Source organism: Gambusia affinis, linkage group LG07, assembly GCF_019740435.1.
Source record: "Gambusia affinis linkage group LG07, SWU_Gaff_1.0, whole genome shotgun sequence".
NCBI lineage: Eukaryota > Metazoa > Chordata > Actinopteri > Cyprinodontiformes > Poeciliidae > Gambusia > Gambusia affinis.
The window spans coordinates 29,867,011-29,881,602 of NC_057874.1; the positions used below are offsets into that span (position 1 = coordinate 29,867,011).

The 14,592-nt window shown below is 45.2% G+C and overlaps 1 protein-coding gene across 2 annotated transcripts; it reads left to right on the forward strand.

The window, feature by feature from the left end:
* The first annotated feature begins 623 nt into the window (after positions 1 to 623).
* Positions 624 to 13,913, forward strand: si:ch211-236d3.4 (protein FAM107B). Of its 2 annotated transcripts, XM_044123032.1 has the most exons (5): positions 624 to 817; positions 6,409 to 6,484; positions 10,642 to 10,840; positions 12,577 to 12,736; positions 13,035 to 13,913. In XM_044123032.1, the coding sequence occupies exons 1-5, from the start codon at positions 794 to 796 to the stop codon at positions 13,146 to 13,148; spliced, it is 573 nt and encodes a 190-aa protein (XP_043978967.1). In that variant the 5' UTR covers positions 624 to 793; the 3' UTR covers positions 13,149 to 13,913. The 2 variants fall into 2 exon arrangements, with proteins under 2 accessions (XP_043978967.1, XP_043978968.1); XM_044123033.1 differs by lacking the exons at positions 624 to 817; positions 6,409 to 6,484 and adding an exon at positions 8,465 to 8,651.
* The last annotated feature ends 679 nt before the right edge of the window (positions 13,914 to 14,592 follow it).

A 14,592-nucleotide genomic window follows, 5' to 3' on the forward strand; every position in this document is an offset into this window, starting at 1 on the left:
CTGCAAAAACACAAAATTTAGCCAAGTATTTATGATCTAGTTTCTAGCGCAAATATTTTAGGACATGTGAAATAAGACTAGATTAACATACAAGTAACTTTTTAATGTGATTTTAGTATTGATAAAATAAAATATTGCTGCTGAAAACATAGAAATAATCTGCCAGTGGAACTGCAACATTTTCGTCAATATTAAGAAATTATTCATTTAGAACAATTTAAGCGAAATTTTCTTTCTTGTAAGTTAGTTTTGTCCGATTTAAAGGGCACTAAGATTTTTTAAGTTAGACAGAAATACTTGGTCAGATTTTGTTCTTGCAGTGCAGCTCCATGTTCCCTCTCTGGTCTTCCAGGCGTCCCGTCTTGTTCATTTGATGAAACCAGTTTGCCTCCCAGTTCCTCCAGTACATCCCAGAGCTGTGGATGGAGGGAAACTCGGACCTGCTGGGATGAAGAATCCCATCTCCATCCTGGTTGGAGGAGATGTGAGGAACCTTCTGCTCTCTGGCTTCCTGTCTGCTGGGATTACAGTAATCCCACTTTAACTCCTCACAGCTGAGAGTCAGACAGGAACAGGTGGCTGCTCCTCCTCCTCTTCTTCTTCCTCCTCCTCCTCCTCCTCCTCCTCCTCACTCTCTCCTGGCTCAGTCCGGCTGATCTCTGCTCTGCTGCCAGTTGGGATGAAGTTCAGTGGTCCGCCTGACTCGCTGGTGGGCTAACCGAACCCAGAGCTCCGTCTGTCAGGCTGCAGATCAGGAAGGCTCAGAGGAGGGGCGTCGCTCCTGCTGGGAATAATGGGAGCTTCTTATGGGAAGAAGGTGAGTGCTGCTCCAGATTCTCTGAGTTTATCATGAAAACCAGCTGGCGGCTCTGAAACGCTCCATGATTCAGTTTTAAGTAAATATTGACGGGCAGCAGAACCTGAACAAAGCGCTGAACTTTGGCTCTGCAGGTGGAGCTCGGCTCAGAGCAGGAATCTGATTAATGATCCGTCAGTTTCTGCTGCTTACAGGATCAGGAATCTGAGGGCAAGTCTGCTGGAACGGAGCTCATAATCAGGTTATTTCTGCATGAAGTCAGCTGAATCCGGGCCGACCCGAACGCGGTTCTGTGTGGGTTCAGTGAGCAAGAATACAACGTTTTGCTCGTTAAACAGGAAGGAAAAATGACAATATTTCCCATCATTCTTTGTAACATATCTAGAGCTCAAGCAATTAATCATGACTAACTGATTATTGAAATAATCGTCAACTAATTTAGTAATCAATTAATCGTTAACAGGATTATAAAGACGCAGCACACAGAGAACCATCTGTAAATATATCCAACTCAAAAGTTCTCATTGGCAGGGTTGTCATTTTCTGTAAAAGAATCTCTTATTAAGCACCAATTTTTATTGAATAAATCTGAAGATAATCAACAGATCAGCTCTACACTATTCATTTTGAGATGATATTTTTAGCTGCAGATGCTACAAATAATCAAAGGAATGTGATGTTGCATCAATAAAATGTTTATTTTCTTATTTAAAAAAGAAAATAAATTATGTATTTCTAATACTGTACCTGCGACAGACTGGCGACCTGTCCAGGGTGACCCCGCCTCTCGCCCGGAACGTTAGCTGGGGATTGGCACCAGCAACCCTCCCGACCCCATTAGGGACAAAGGGTGATTAGAAAATGAATGGATGGATGGATAATACTGTATAAAATAAACTGAAAAAAAAAAAACAGGAATACCAATTTTTTATCCAATTAATCATCAGAATATGCTAACAATTTAACGATTAATCGATTATTCTGCCAATTAATCGTCAGAATTGATTAATTGAAACGATCGTTAGCTGCAGGTTTAACCATGTGGCTGGATTTGAGTCTGACAGGCTGCTTTTCATCAGCCTCCCAGTTCTCCCACTGGGAATCAAACCAGCAAACCAGCAGCCTCAGAGCCGGGCTCTCTGGTGGCTCACGGGACGAAACGCCGGCTAACGCAAATTACATCGACCAATCAGAACCACCCAGCAGCTTCCTCATGGCTCTGCTTTGCTCTACTGGTTTTTATGATTCGACTGGTTCTGCTGGGCCGCCCGTAGCAGAACCACCTGCAGAGGAAGACAGTATGCCTGCGCTCCTGTAGCAGAACTTAGGCCGCTGCTCCGCTTAGAAACTCGACCCGGACCAAATATGTGAGGTATGAGGAGCGACGCACCTGTCTGGCTGGGAGTAGTTGTTGCCATGGGAACGGACAGCTGACGGCAGCGTGGCCGAGGTGGAGCAGCTTGGGATCATGGAGTGCTCTGGATATTTTTAGGTCAGCGTTCCTGTCAGCTGCAGGAATGTTCCAGGGTCAAAGGTCAAAGTGAGGAAAAACAGACTGATTTATACAGGTCAATGGCCAGGCCTGGACATACAGGTAACTACAGGAAACTAAAGGTAAATACAGGTAACTACAGGGAGCTACAGGAAACTACAAGGAGATACAGGGAACTACAAGTAACTAAAGGTAACTACAAGTAACTAGAGTTAAATACAGGTAACTACAAGTAAGTACAAAAAGATAACTATAAGAAATGACAGGTATATACAGTTACCTGCAGGTAACTACAGGGAGATACAGGTAACTACAAGTAACTACAGGGAGCTACAGGAAACTACAAGGAGATACAGGGAACTGCAAGGAGATACAGGTAACTACAGGGAGCCACAGGTAACTACAAGTAACTACAATGAGATACTACAGGGAGATACAGTAACTACAATGAGATACATGTAACTACAGGTTCATACAGGGAACTACAGGGACCCACAGGTAACTACAAGGAGATACAGGTAACTACAATGAAATACAGGGAGATACAGGTAACTACAGGTAACTACAAGGAGATACAGGTAACTACAAGTAACTACAGGGAGGTACAGGTAACTACAGCTAAATACAAGGAGATTCAGGTAACTACAGGGAGATATAGGTAACTACAATTAACTACAGGTAACTACAAGTAAATACAAGAAGATACAGGTAACTACAGGGAGATACAGGTAACTACAGGTAACTACAGGATGATAAAGGTAACTACAAGTAACTACAGGGAGATACAGGTAACTACAGGTGACTGTGGGAAGAAATAGGTAACTAGAGGTAACTACAAGTAACTACAAAGAGATACAAGCTAGCTAAAGGTAACGACAATTAACTACAAGGAGATACAGGAAACTACTGGTAACTACAAGTAACTAAAGACAGGTAATTACAGGTAACTAGAAGTAAGTACAAAAAGATATAGGTAACTATAAGTAACAACAGGTAGATAAATGGACTGAACTTATATAGCACAAAGTCATTTTGAACACTCAAAGTACTTTACACTAGAGTCGCATTCACAAACACACACACATTTATACACCGATACGCAGATCGGTATGCAATTTGGGGTTAAGTGCCTTGCCCAGAGGCACATCAACATGTGGCAGGAGGAAGCTGGAATCGAACTTACAACCTTCCGATCACAAGACGTCTACTCTGCCAAAGAGCCACAGTCGCCCTACAGTTAACTACCAGTAACTGCAGGAAAATACAGATAATTACAAGTAACTATGAGTAACTGCAGGTAAAAACAGGTAACTAGAGATAACTACAGGTAATTACAAGTAACTACAGGGAGATACAAGTAACTATAGCAAGATACGGTAACTACAAATAGCCAGCCACACTAAGCTAAATTTAACTACAGGTGGCAACAGGAAGTTAACTGTAACTACAGGCACGTACAGGAAGCTAAATATAACTACAGGTAGATATAGAAAGCTACCTCTACCTTCCTTTACAGGAAACTAAAGCTATCTTTAGCCTCCTAAAGCTAAAGCTACCGTTAGCTTTGCAGGAAGCTAAAGGCAGTTACAAGAAGCTAAAGGTAACTACAGGTAAGTGCAGGAAGCTGAAGGTAGCTACTAAAGGCAACGACAGGAGTGACAGAAAGTTGCTACCATCAGGTAGAAGCTGAAATGAACCATATTTCTGACGTGTTGGGTCTTTCTTGTAACAGAACCTGCAGTCTGAATAGAACTAGAACCTGAAATCTAGAACACAGTCTGACTGAAGCCGGACCCATTGTTAGTACTGAAGAAACAGCAGGTGGCGCTGCGGAAGTCTGTCTTCCTCGATGAAACGTTCCGGTTACACGGTTAAACTGGACCCAGGATGGGCCGACACCAGAACAGAGAGGAGCTGAATGTGTTCCACCAATCAGATCCCAGATCATCAGCGGCAAACAGAATATTTTCAGCGGAGTTTACGTAACTTTGGACGGGATCTGATCCAGGATCAGATGTGACCCGGGTCACCGGAACGCGCCTCGGGTCTGTGTATCTGCAGAAGATTAGGCCGAGCTGAGAAAATCCTGCTGCTAAAAATATTGAAACAGCCGCGGAGATTAGCTTAACATTTATAAATTTACACTGTAAAAACTGAATGGAAAGAATTTGGCTTATTTAACCTGTCAGAAAAAAATGTGTTTGCAAAGTTAGATTTTCACCATATTATTTATGCATCTATAAATAGTTCCAAACGTAAAATTTAATTCGCAAACTAAATGTGTATTATGGAAAATAAAAATGTAATTAGAAAATTAAATGTTTTGTTTGGAAAAATTTAGTTTGGAACTAAATAGTTAAAGAAATAGATATTTAATTTGGGGCTAAATATGCAGTTTGCTAACTACAATCTGAGTTAAATATTTATTTTGCTAAATTGCCCAGACTTAAACATTTAGACAATAACTAAATATTTAATTTGAAAGCTAAATATTTAGTTTTCAAACTAAACATTTATCTTTTAAATTAAATACTTAGTATTTTTTAATTTAGTAATAATATGGTGAAAACATAATTTTGGAAAATGGACTCGGTGAAATAAATAAATTATTACTGTTGATTTTTTTTTTTACTGTGAGACTGTACAAACAGCAGCCCATACAGGTGACTGAGAGCAGAAGAGGTCCGGATCTGGTACCTCAGAATCTGACCCGATCCGTTGGAGGGTCTGATCCATTCTGAGGTTCGGTTCCAGTTTGGATGGCAAACAGATTTAAAATGCCTCACTGTGGATGAATTGCTGTTTCTGGTCCAGAGATCAGAGGAGCCGGAACTGACCCAGAAACGGACCGAACCGGCTCTATTGGTCGGACATGTAATACTGCGGTTTGTCCAGCAGAGGTCAGGCTGTTATTACTTCACATTGCCTGCTTCTGCAGAAACACTGTGCTGCGGTTCCGTTTGGATTAGAACCCGATTGGTTCAAGGGCAGAACCATAGCAGATCCCATCTGGACCAGAAACAGAACCATAAAGGAATCCAACTGGACCAGAACCATCCATTGTCCAGTGTAACATGTAAAGTTATGAACCACTGAAAAGTTTTAAACTTAAAAAAGTTTTTTTTTAAGTTTAAATTTTTTTTAAGCTGAAAACCCGAGATATCTGGAAATACAGAAGATAGAAAACATCTGTATGACTTCAGAAAGGTTCTTCTGGTTCTGAAGGTTCTGCTGGTTCTGACTCCAGAGCAGCCGGAGTTTGGGTCTGTCTCTCCTCCATCCTGAGCCGTATGAATAGACCTTTGTTGGTTGCTAGGAGCGATTTTCATCAGGCTGCAGCATGGAGACAAGTACCCCACTGTCTGCAAGCCTCCTCCTCCTCCTCCTCTTCTTCCTTCTCCTCCTCCTTTATCCTTCTTCATCTTCGTCCTCCTCTTCCTCCTCTAGCCAACCTGACTTAGATGTTTGAATCTCCTCCTCAGCTCATCAAGAACCACTCCAGAGTTTTTGAGGTGCAAATCACCTGGACCAAAGCTGATGTTCTGATATCTAATGAAATGAACCGTGCAGCAGGTTCTCCAGTTGACTTTCAGAACCGGGTGGATCAGACAATTGGTCCAGATCCACCTGGGAAGGTTCTCTGTGATTGGTGGAAGGTTCTCTGTGATTGGTGGAAGGTTCTCTGTGATTGGTGGAAGGTTCTCTGTGATTGGTGGAAGGTTCTCTGTGATTGGTGGAAGGTTCTCTGTGATTGTCCCAGCCATACTTAACAGCCAAATATGGGACTTGTGGCAACACTATTAATGCTGAGCTAATTTTTAGTGGATCAGTGGTTAGTGAACTTAACGTTTTGGTTAGTTGTGCCCACCACAGGCAATAACTACTGCCAATTTTAGTGCAAATATATATCCTCCATAACATCACGGTGGCCATTTTGGAAAATGTCCACCAGAAATAATGTTCAGTTTGTCTGAACATCGAATCCAAGCTGAAGATCCATTCTTGTCAGAGTCCACAGAGCAGCTGAGACAGTCAACAGGTTGGGGAGGGGGGAGCGTTGGTTCATTTTGGGTTCCAACCGTTTTCTTCTGTCTTCCAGAAATCGTACAGCATCGACCATGAGCCTCTGTCCAGACAGCCGGGCAGGAAGAACGGGAAGCAGCCAAATGGCAGAGGTAAGGCTGTCCCTTTCGGGTCACTAGAACCCGGGTCAGAACAGAATGAAGCAGACATCTTCAGCGCCACCTTCAGGTCCAGTTTTAAAACTTACAACAGAACCCCAGAGGTTCTGATGGCGAAAAAGTCCGAGCTGAGGAACCGAGACCCAGTCAAGGTTCTGATGGTCAACCCATTCAGAACAAATCAGTTCTGCTGGTTCTGGACCAAACCAGAACCAGCAGAACTTACATTTTTCTTTATTTGGTTGTAACATCAGAACTTCATATAAAAAAAACCCAAAGAGGTTCTGATCTGGTTCGATCCTTCAGACTAAACCAGAACGAAGGCTTAGTCAGATCCAGAACCGGAGAACTGGTGACATCACAGCCGTAAACCCAGGTGTGTTCAGGTACCTGCTGCTCCAGCTTCCTGTGTCCTGGCTACACTTAGAGGCTTTTATTTTGGAGGGCTCCAGCAGACAGGTTTGCAGCTTGTTGAGTCATTTTAATGGAAGTAAGAAGATTTTCCCAACATTCTTCTTAGGAGAAAACGCAGAAGGTTTGCAGTTCTAAGGCCCGGTCCAAATCTTCTCCCTCCCTCGCTCATGTTGAAGGTTAAAGGTCGCAGTGTGTCCCATATTCTCCACCCTGCGCCCATTTCGGGTCCTATTTCCTTACACGAAGTTCGCATTTTTAACGCTTAGAGTTGAAAGGCAGATTTATGGCAAAGTTCTGTTGCTTTTTCCGACTTTATAGAAGATTTAAAGAAAATGTCTTGACAAAGCATATTAGCAATAAAAGGTTTGATATGCTAAACTGACCAGAAAAAGAAGAAATAAAAAAGAATAATCACAAACTGACTGAGGAAAGAAAAACAAACTGTCACAAATGCAAAACAAGTTTCAGATCTTAAATTAAGATATTAACATGTTGGTTTAAAGATTGGGTTTTTGTGATGTTGCAACGTTTAAGCACTTTCTAAAATAAAATTATTTGATTTTTAACTTAGCCAGAGGATTAAATATATCATAATTTAGACCAAATTATATTATATTAAAACTTAAATATAGAATTGATTTCTTGTATAATATCCACTTTTGAAAATCTTTCTAAAACTTTAATTGTTAAAATGTAAAGTTTATTGTCTCAAAATTTGTCATAAAGTACAGGAATTTATATTTATTTGGATTTTTTTTTTTTTGCATAAAGTAATTATAGGGAAAACTTTACACATAATTATGAAATTAATATCTTTTTTGTGGGAGTGGGATAGAAAGCTGCTTGGTTCTTAGCATCATAATTTTTAAACAAATATTTTCTGACTGGAGGAGAAAACTGATGTCGGAGCTGCTGATGAATTTATCTTCACAACATTCAGTTTCATAGTTTCCATTAGTCTTTTTATTTTTCACACGTAGCATCAGGCATTTTTATTATTTTCTTTATATGCCGTATGTTTGTCCGTCACTTGATCTTTATTAGCTCCACTTTATACCAATCTATAGAACAGATGGTTTTATGGGTAAAAATCACGTCTCTATTGGTCAAATAGACTGATAAATTGATTATTAGAACATTTTAAAGTGTAGGGTTAGGGTTAGGGTTCACAGAGCGATCTGTCTGCCGCAAAAATAGACTTTAACTGAATCCCCACTTCACAGAGGGGCGACGCAGCCTCACGTCCTAACATGTTTGGTTCCTCTTGTATTTGGTTCCTACCTTAATTAGTTCCTATTGTATTTAGTTCCTACAATGTTTGGTTCCTATCCAGAGGTTCTGCTGTTGTGCTGCAGCTCAATCCGGTCCGGTACCGAGTCTCAGGGATGGTTGCTGTCTCCATGGAAACCTTCAACATGGTGCCACCGGGGAAATGATCAGATCTCTTTACAGATTATGGCAGTTATCGTAGCAGCTGGTTAGCTTGAGCGCCCTCATCAGGCTGCAGCCGGAACTGCTGTTGAGTTTTCTGTTTCATCATGAGCTGCTGGGAGGAGAGCAGCCTGAGGAGGAGGATCATGTGACCCAGCACAACTGAAGAGGAGGAGCAGAGCGCTGCTGCAGAGAGGATGAAGATTACCAGAAACACAGCGGGACCAGAACCCGTCAGAACCAGGACAGAACCGGGACAGAACCGGGTCCATGGAGGAGAGGACAGCCAGCAGCAGGGAGGCCCTGGTGAAGTCCGGTAAGACTCACCCTCCTCTTCCTCAGGTGCTCCATGTTGGCTCCAGTTGGATCCCTGAGTTCTGGTTCTATTTGGTTCTGCTTGGTTTCCTGGAACCAGAACCGAGGCCGGTTCTTTTCCCCTGCAGGAACAGAACCGAAATGTTCATCTTTGGTCTTCAAAGCAAACATCTGCTTCAGGTTCCACTGCAGAAAGTCGTTCAAGACGCGAGTCGGAACCTGGAGGTCCTGAACGCAGGAGAACCAGAGGAACAAGAGGAACCAGGAGAACCAGGAAGAACCAGGAAAAACCAGGAGGAGCCAGGAGAACCAGGAAGAACCAGGAGGAACTAGGAAGAACCAGGAAGAACCAGGAGGAACCAGGAGAACCTAAAGGAACCAGGAGAACCAGGAAGAACCAGGAGGAGCCAGGAGAACCAGGAGAACCTAAAGGAACCAGGAGAACCAGGAAGAACCAGGAGGAGCCAGGAGAACCAGGAGAACCTAAAGGAACCAGGAGAACCAGGGGGAACCAGGAGAAACCAGAGGAACCAGGAGAACCAGAGGAACAAGAAGAACTAGTAGGAAACAGGAGGAACCAGGAGGAACCAGAAGAACCAGGAGGAACCAGAGGAACCAGGAGGAACAAGGAAAACCAGAGGAACAAGAGGAACCAGTAGGAAACAGGAGGAACCAGGCGGAACCAGGAGAACCATTTGCTGCTGGTTTGTAGCGTAGCATCGGTACCGTTGGCTGGTGACGTCCAGATTAACTGTTTCATTGAGACTCATTTTATCATGAACGTCCTTAAAGGGACAGTAAAACAAACCAAACTGACCAAACTAAATAATATTTAGCAACATTCACAGTGATGGAGTTTAGCACTAAACAAATAAAAACCTCTAGAGTCTGAGGGGCCACAGAAAACTGCTACGACGGGCCGGATTTGGCCTGTGAACCTCCAGTTTGCCACCTGTGAACTAGGAGGTTCTGTTAAGGTTCTACAAGTGTGATGGAGTCGGAACCTGCAGGTGTCCCGATGTTTGGGTGGTTCTGGTTTGGTCGGGTTCTGTGGGTTGCATTTTGCCCTGAACACTGTCTGCAGGTCTTCGGACCCTCAGCAGTCTCCTTCAGAAACGTTGATGGACCGGGAGGATCCGGTTCCGGCTCAGACCGATTTGGAGCCGACCCAATCGTCTCACAGCAGCAGAACCATCTGAGCTGGGTCGATACGGTTCTGAAACACAGAACCTGACAGAGTTCCCATTGTACCATCATATAAGGATCCGTTCTCATCAGAACGTTCTTCCTGAAACCATCCGGAACCAGAACCTCTGCTGAACTGGACCTGATTCTCGTTAAATCAGAGCTGGACGCCGGTCTCCGTCCCCGAGCGAAGCTGCATGTTGGGTCTGATTTTTCTGAAATATGAAACGAGTTCGATTCTCTCTGGTTGCAGCTTTGTTTCAGGACAATGGAGGAAATCCGACCTGGGACTCCCAGAATATCTGAGGACCGGGATCAGGTCCCTGAGGAGCGCCATGTCCTCTGGGACACACCGAGACACAGAGACACAGAGAGAATTTTATTTTTTTGTAATTTTGTTAATTTACCAAAATAAAGCAAATCTGAATCTGAAGAAAAAGACCAAAGGAACCATCTGCTAAAAATCCACAAGAACTTTGGGAATAAAATAAAACTTGATGTGATTAATATAAAATATTACATATTTCTGATAAAAAGACAAGATTATGAGGGAAAGTCATATTATTTGGTAATAAAATGATGGCATAATATCTGATGATCAAATTTACTGCAGTGTGAAGCAGCATTTATGCTAAGTGAAGGTAGTAATTGTTGAAAAGTTGAAAAAAACATTCTAAAGTTGATATTTCTGTAGCATTGCCTGTGGGTCAGAGGTCATTGGCCTTTGGGGTCATGGTAGAGAAAGCCTGTGTCCTCAGAGACCGATGTCCAGCTGCTGTCCTCAGTGTGTCTCTCTGTGTCCTCAGCTTCGGCGTACCCTGATCTGCAGCAGCATCGCCCCGGTGACGTCCACAGGAGGCCGTCCCCGGCGTCCAGCTGCGTCCCCCCGCCTGACTACATGGACGGAGACGAGGACCTGATCAAACCCAAGAAGCTGCTGAATCCTGTCAAGACATCCAGGAGCCACCAGGAGCTGCACAGGGAGCTGCTGAGCAGCTGCAGACGGTGAGACGTCTCCGTCCACAAAGGGAGGACATGGAGGACATGGGAGGACATGGAGGACAGGGGAGGACAGGGGAAGACATGGAGGACAGGGGAGGACAGGGGAATACATGGAGGACAGGGGAGGACAGGGGAGGACATGGGAGGACAGGGGAAGACATGGAGGACAGGGGAAGACATGGAGGACAGGGGAGGACATGGAGGACAGGGGAGGACAGGGAAGACATGGAGGACATGGGAGGACATGGGAGGACATGGAGGACATGGGAGGACAGGGGAGGACATGGGAGACATGGGAGGACAGGGGAAGACATGGAGGACAGGGAGGACATGGAGACATGGAAGACAGGGGAGGACAGGGGAGGACATGGGAGGACAGGGGAAGACATGGAGGACAGGGGAAGACATGGAGGACAGGGGAGGACATGGAGGACATGGGAGGACAGGGGAAGACATGGAGGACAGGGGAGGACATGGAGGACAGGGGAGGACATGGAAGACATGGAGGACATGGGAGGACATGGGAGGACATGGAGGACATGGGAGGACAGGGGAGGACATGGGAGACATGGGAGGACAGGGGAAGACATGGGAGGACAGGGGAGGACATGGAAGACATGGAAGACAGGGGAGGACAGGGGAGGACATGGGAGGACAGGGGAAGACATGGAGGACAGGGGAAGACATGGAGGACAGGGGAGGACATGGAGGACAGGGGAGGACATGGAGGACATGGGAGGACAGGGGAAGACATGGAGGACAGGGGAGGACATGGAGGACAGGGGAGGACATGGAAGACATGGAGGACATGGGAGGACATGGGAGGACAGGGGAGGACATGGAGGACAGGGGAGGACATGGAGGACAGGGGAGGACATGGAGGACAGGGGAGGACATGGAAGACATGGAGGACATGGAGGACATGGGAGGACAGGGGAGGACATGGAGGACATGGGAGGACATGGAGGACATTGGAGGACATGGAGGACATGGGAGGACAGGGGAGGACATGGAGGACAGGGGAGGGCAGGGGAGGACATGGGAGGACATGGAGGACAGGGGAGGGCAGGGGAGGACATGGGAGGACATGGAGGACAGGGGAGGACATGGAGGACAGTCAGCTGCACAGACTACATTACATTACATCACAATGAGTAACATTAAATTATTTTATATTCAATTACATTTGATTAAATATAATTTCAATAAATGAAACTACATTAAATTATATAACATTAAATTAAATAATATTAATGATAATTATGACACTATTGACACTATTATACAATATTTTTGTAATTAAAAGGTAAAAATGTGTTTAAAAAGAATCCAAAAATGTGGAGAAGTTTGATATTTTCAGATGCAGAACATGAAGCAAGCCTGGAAGTGGGACCGGGACCAGAACCAACTGGGTCAGAATGGGGCTGTTGGAGTCTTGGATTGCTCTCCACCTGCCAGCAGCCAACCAATCAGAGAGCAGCTCTGGTGTTTTTGTTGTCATTCTGTTTGTGAGTGCTGTTGCTGAGCAACAGACTTTTGAGGCTTGTGGGAAAGTTTTCACCTCCTCACAGAAACAAAGCAGCGCGCACGGAGCTGCTGTTCAGAGTTCGCCTGACCCAAACTGGAACATGAAGCTCACTGGGAACCGAACCACAGACTCAGCCAATCAGAGAGCAGCCTTATGCTGACGTAAATAAGAACCTTGTGATCCAAACTGCGCCTCCTCCCTGTGCCTGCAGGGGGGGCAGCGGGGTGGAGACCAAGCCGGAGCTGCAGCGGGTTCTGGAGTCCAGGAAGCGGGATCAGCTGATCCGCCAGAGGAAACAGGAAGAGGAAGCGCGCAGGAAGATTTCCCCGCTGGAGGCCGAGCTGCTCAAGAGACACATGAAGCTGGAGGAGGTGAGAGCAGACCGGACCGGACCGGACCTGACTGACACGGACTGGGTTCATTGGACCAGACGGGACTCAGGTGGTGAACTAGACCCAAGGCTCAGAGCCCATTAACCCTTTAACTGAACCCTTCTAAACACTAAGTCAATGTGTCCATGAGAACTCCAGGGTCATCAAGAAAACTACGGGTCAATCAGTTCAGAAATGACCAGAAGTTCACTGAGGAGCAACCGGGCTGACCCGACTCTAAACGGTCCCTGTCTGTCCATCTGTCTGTCCGTCTGTCTGTTCCTCTGTCCGTCCACAGCTGGAGCATCAGGAGGAGCAGCAGCAGGAGCAGAACCTCAGAGCTCCAGAGTTTGTTAAAGTCAGAGAAAATCTGAGACGGACATCCTTCCATGCAGACGAGAAGGAGGTGTAGAGACGGAGAAACAAAGTGACCAGAAGGTGACAGGAGGACAGGATGCTCTGGGGACGGAACGTCCGTAGCAGGACTCTGCGAGGTCGGGGATATGGCGGCCATGATGTCTCCCAGCAGATGTTAAACCTGTCGGATCCCTGATCTGATGCTAAAGTTTCCGCATCATGATGATTGTTAGACAACAGCTGCCCCCTGGTGGTCAGCTTGTAGACAGCAGCACCTGGATGAGCAGGTAGACCCACCTTAAGAGGAAGAGGAGGTTCTTCATCAGCCTGATGACGCTTTGATCAGCAGAATAGATTTTCTGCTCTCTCATTGGTCAGGACGATCCTCAGGTATTTCAGCTCAAACTTCTTCTTTGTGCCTTTTCTGTCAGGAACCGTTCCTCTGGGTCCTCCTGCCGCAGCAACAAGTTTTATGTAGGCTTTATTAAAACCAGAGCCGTTTTATAGACGTAACCATGTTAGATCTGTGTTGTAGAGTTCAGCTCAGTGAGTTCAAGCTAACTCCTGTAGGACGTCTAACAGCTGCTAACATCTGGCCCGGCCAGCTGTCCCTCTGCTGGGACCTGACGATGCAAAGCAGCTGCAGTCACTAACCGACAACAGAGGAACCGCTGAGGCCGGCTCGGCATGGAGACACAAAACCACTTCCTGTCTGAGTGAGAACAGCTGCAGAGATTTCACAACACTTCATGCTCAGACGATGGACAGTAGGTTTGTTGACTGATGTTGTGCCTGAATAAACCTTTATTAAAACAGCTCAGTCATTAAAGTTCTTATTTATTTACATATTCTCTCATATTCATTTTATTTTCTGACTCCAGCAAAAAGAAAACTTGCAAATACAGAGAGAAAGGAGGTGATGGGCATAAAATGACAGGAAGTAGACATACTGTACAGGAAGCAGAGCGACTGTACAGGAAGTAGAGTGACTGTACAGGAAGTAGACAGTCTGTACAGGAAGTATACAGTCTGTACAGGAAGTAGAGCGACTGTACAGGAAGCAGAGCGACTGTACAGGAAGTAGAGTGACTGTACAGGAAGTAGAGTGACTGTACAGGAAGTAGACAGTCTGTACAGGAAGCAGAGCGACTGTACAGGAAGTAGAGTGACTGTACAGGAAGTAGACAGTCTGTACAGGAAGCAGAGCGACTGTACAGGAAGTAGAGTGACTGTACAGGAAGTAGAGTGACTGTACAGGAAGTAGAGCGACTGTACAGGAAGTAGACAGTCTGTACAGGAAGTAGACAGACTGTACAGGAACAGCCTGGTATCAATAGGTTCTGTAAGTTCTTTTGGATCTTTCAAAGCCTTCCGGACCATAAACAGCCTGATGTGGATTATCTCACCTGGTACTGAGCCAAATCAGAACCAGAAGAGGTCAGTGGGTTTATTGTTCCCACTGAGAAACAAAAGAGAAGAGCTCCCCCTGCTGGTTTCAG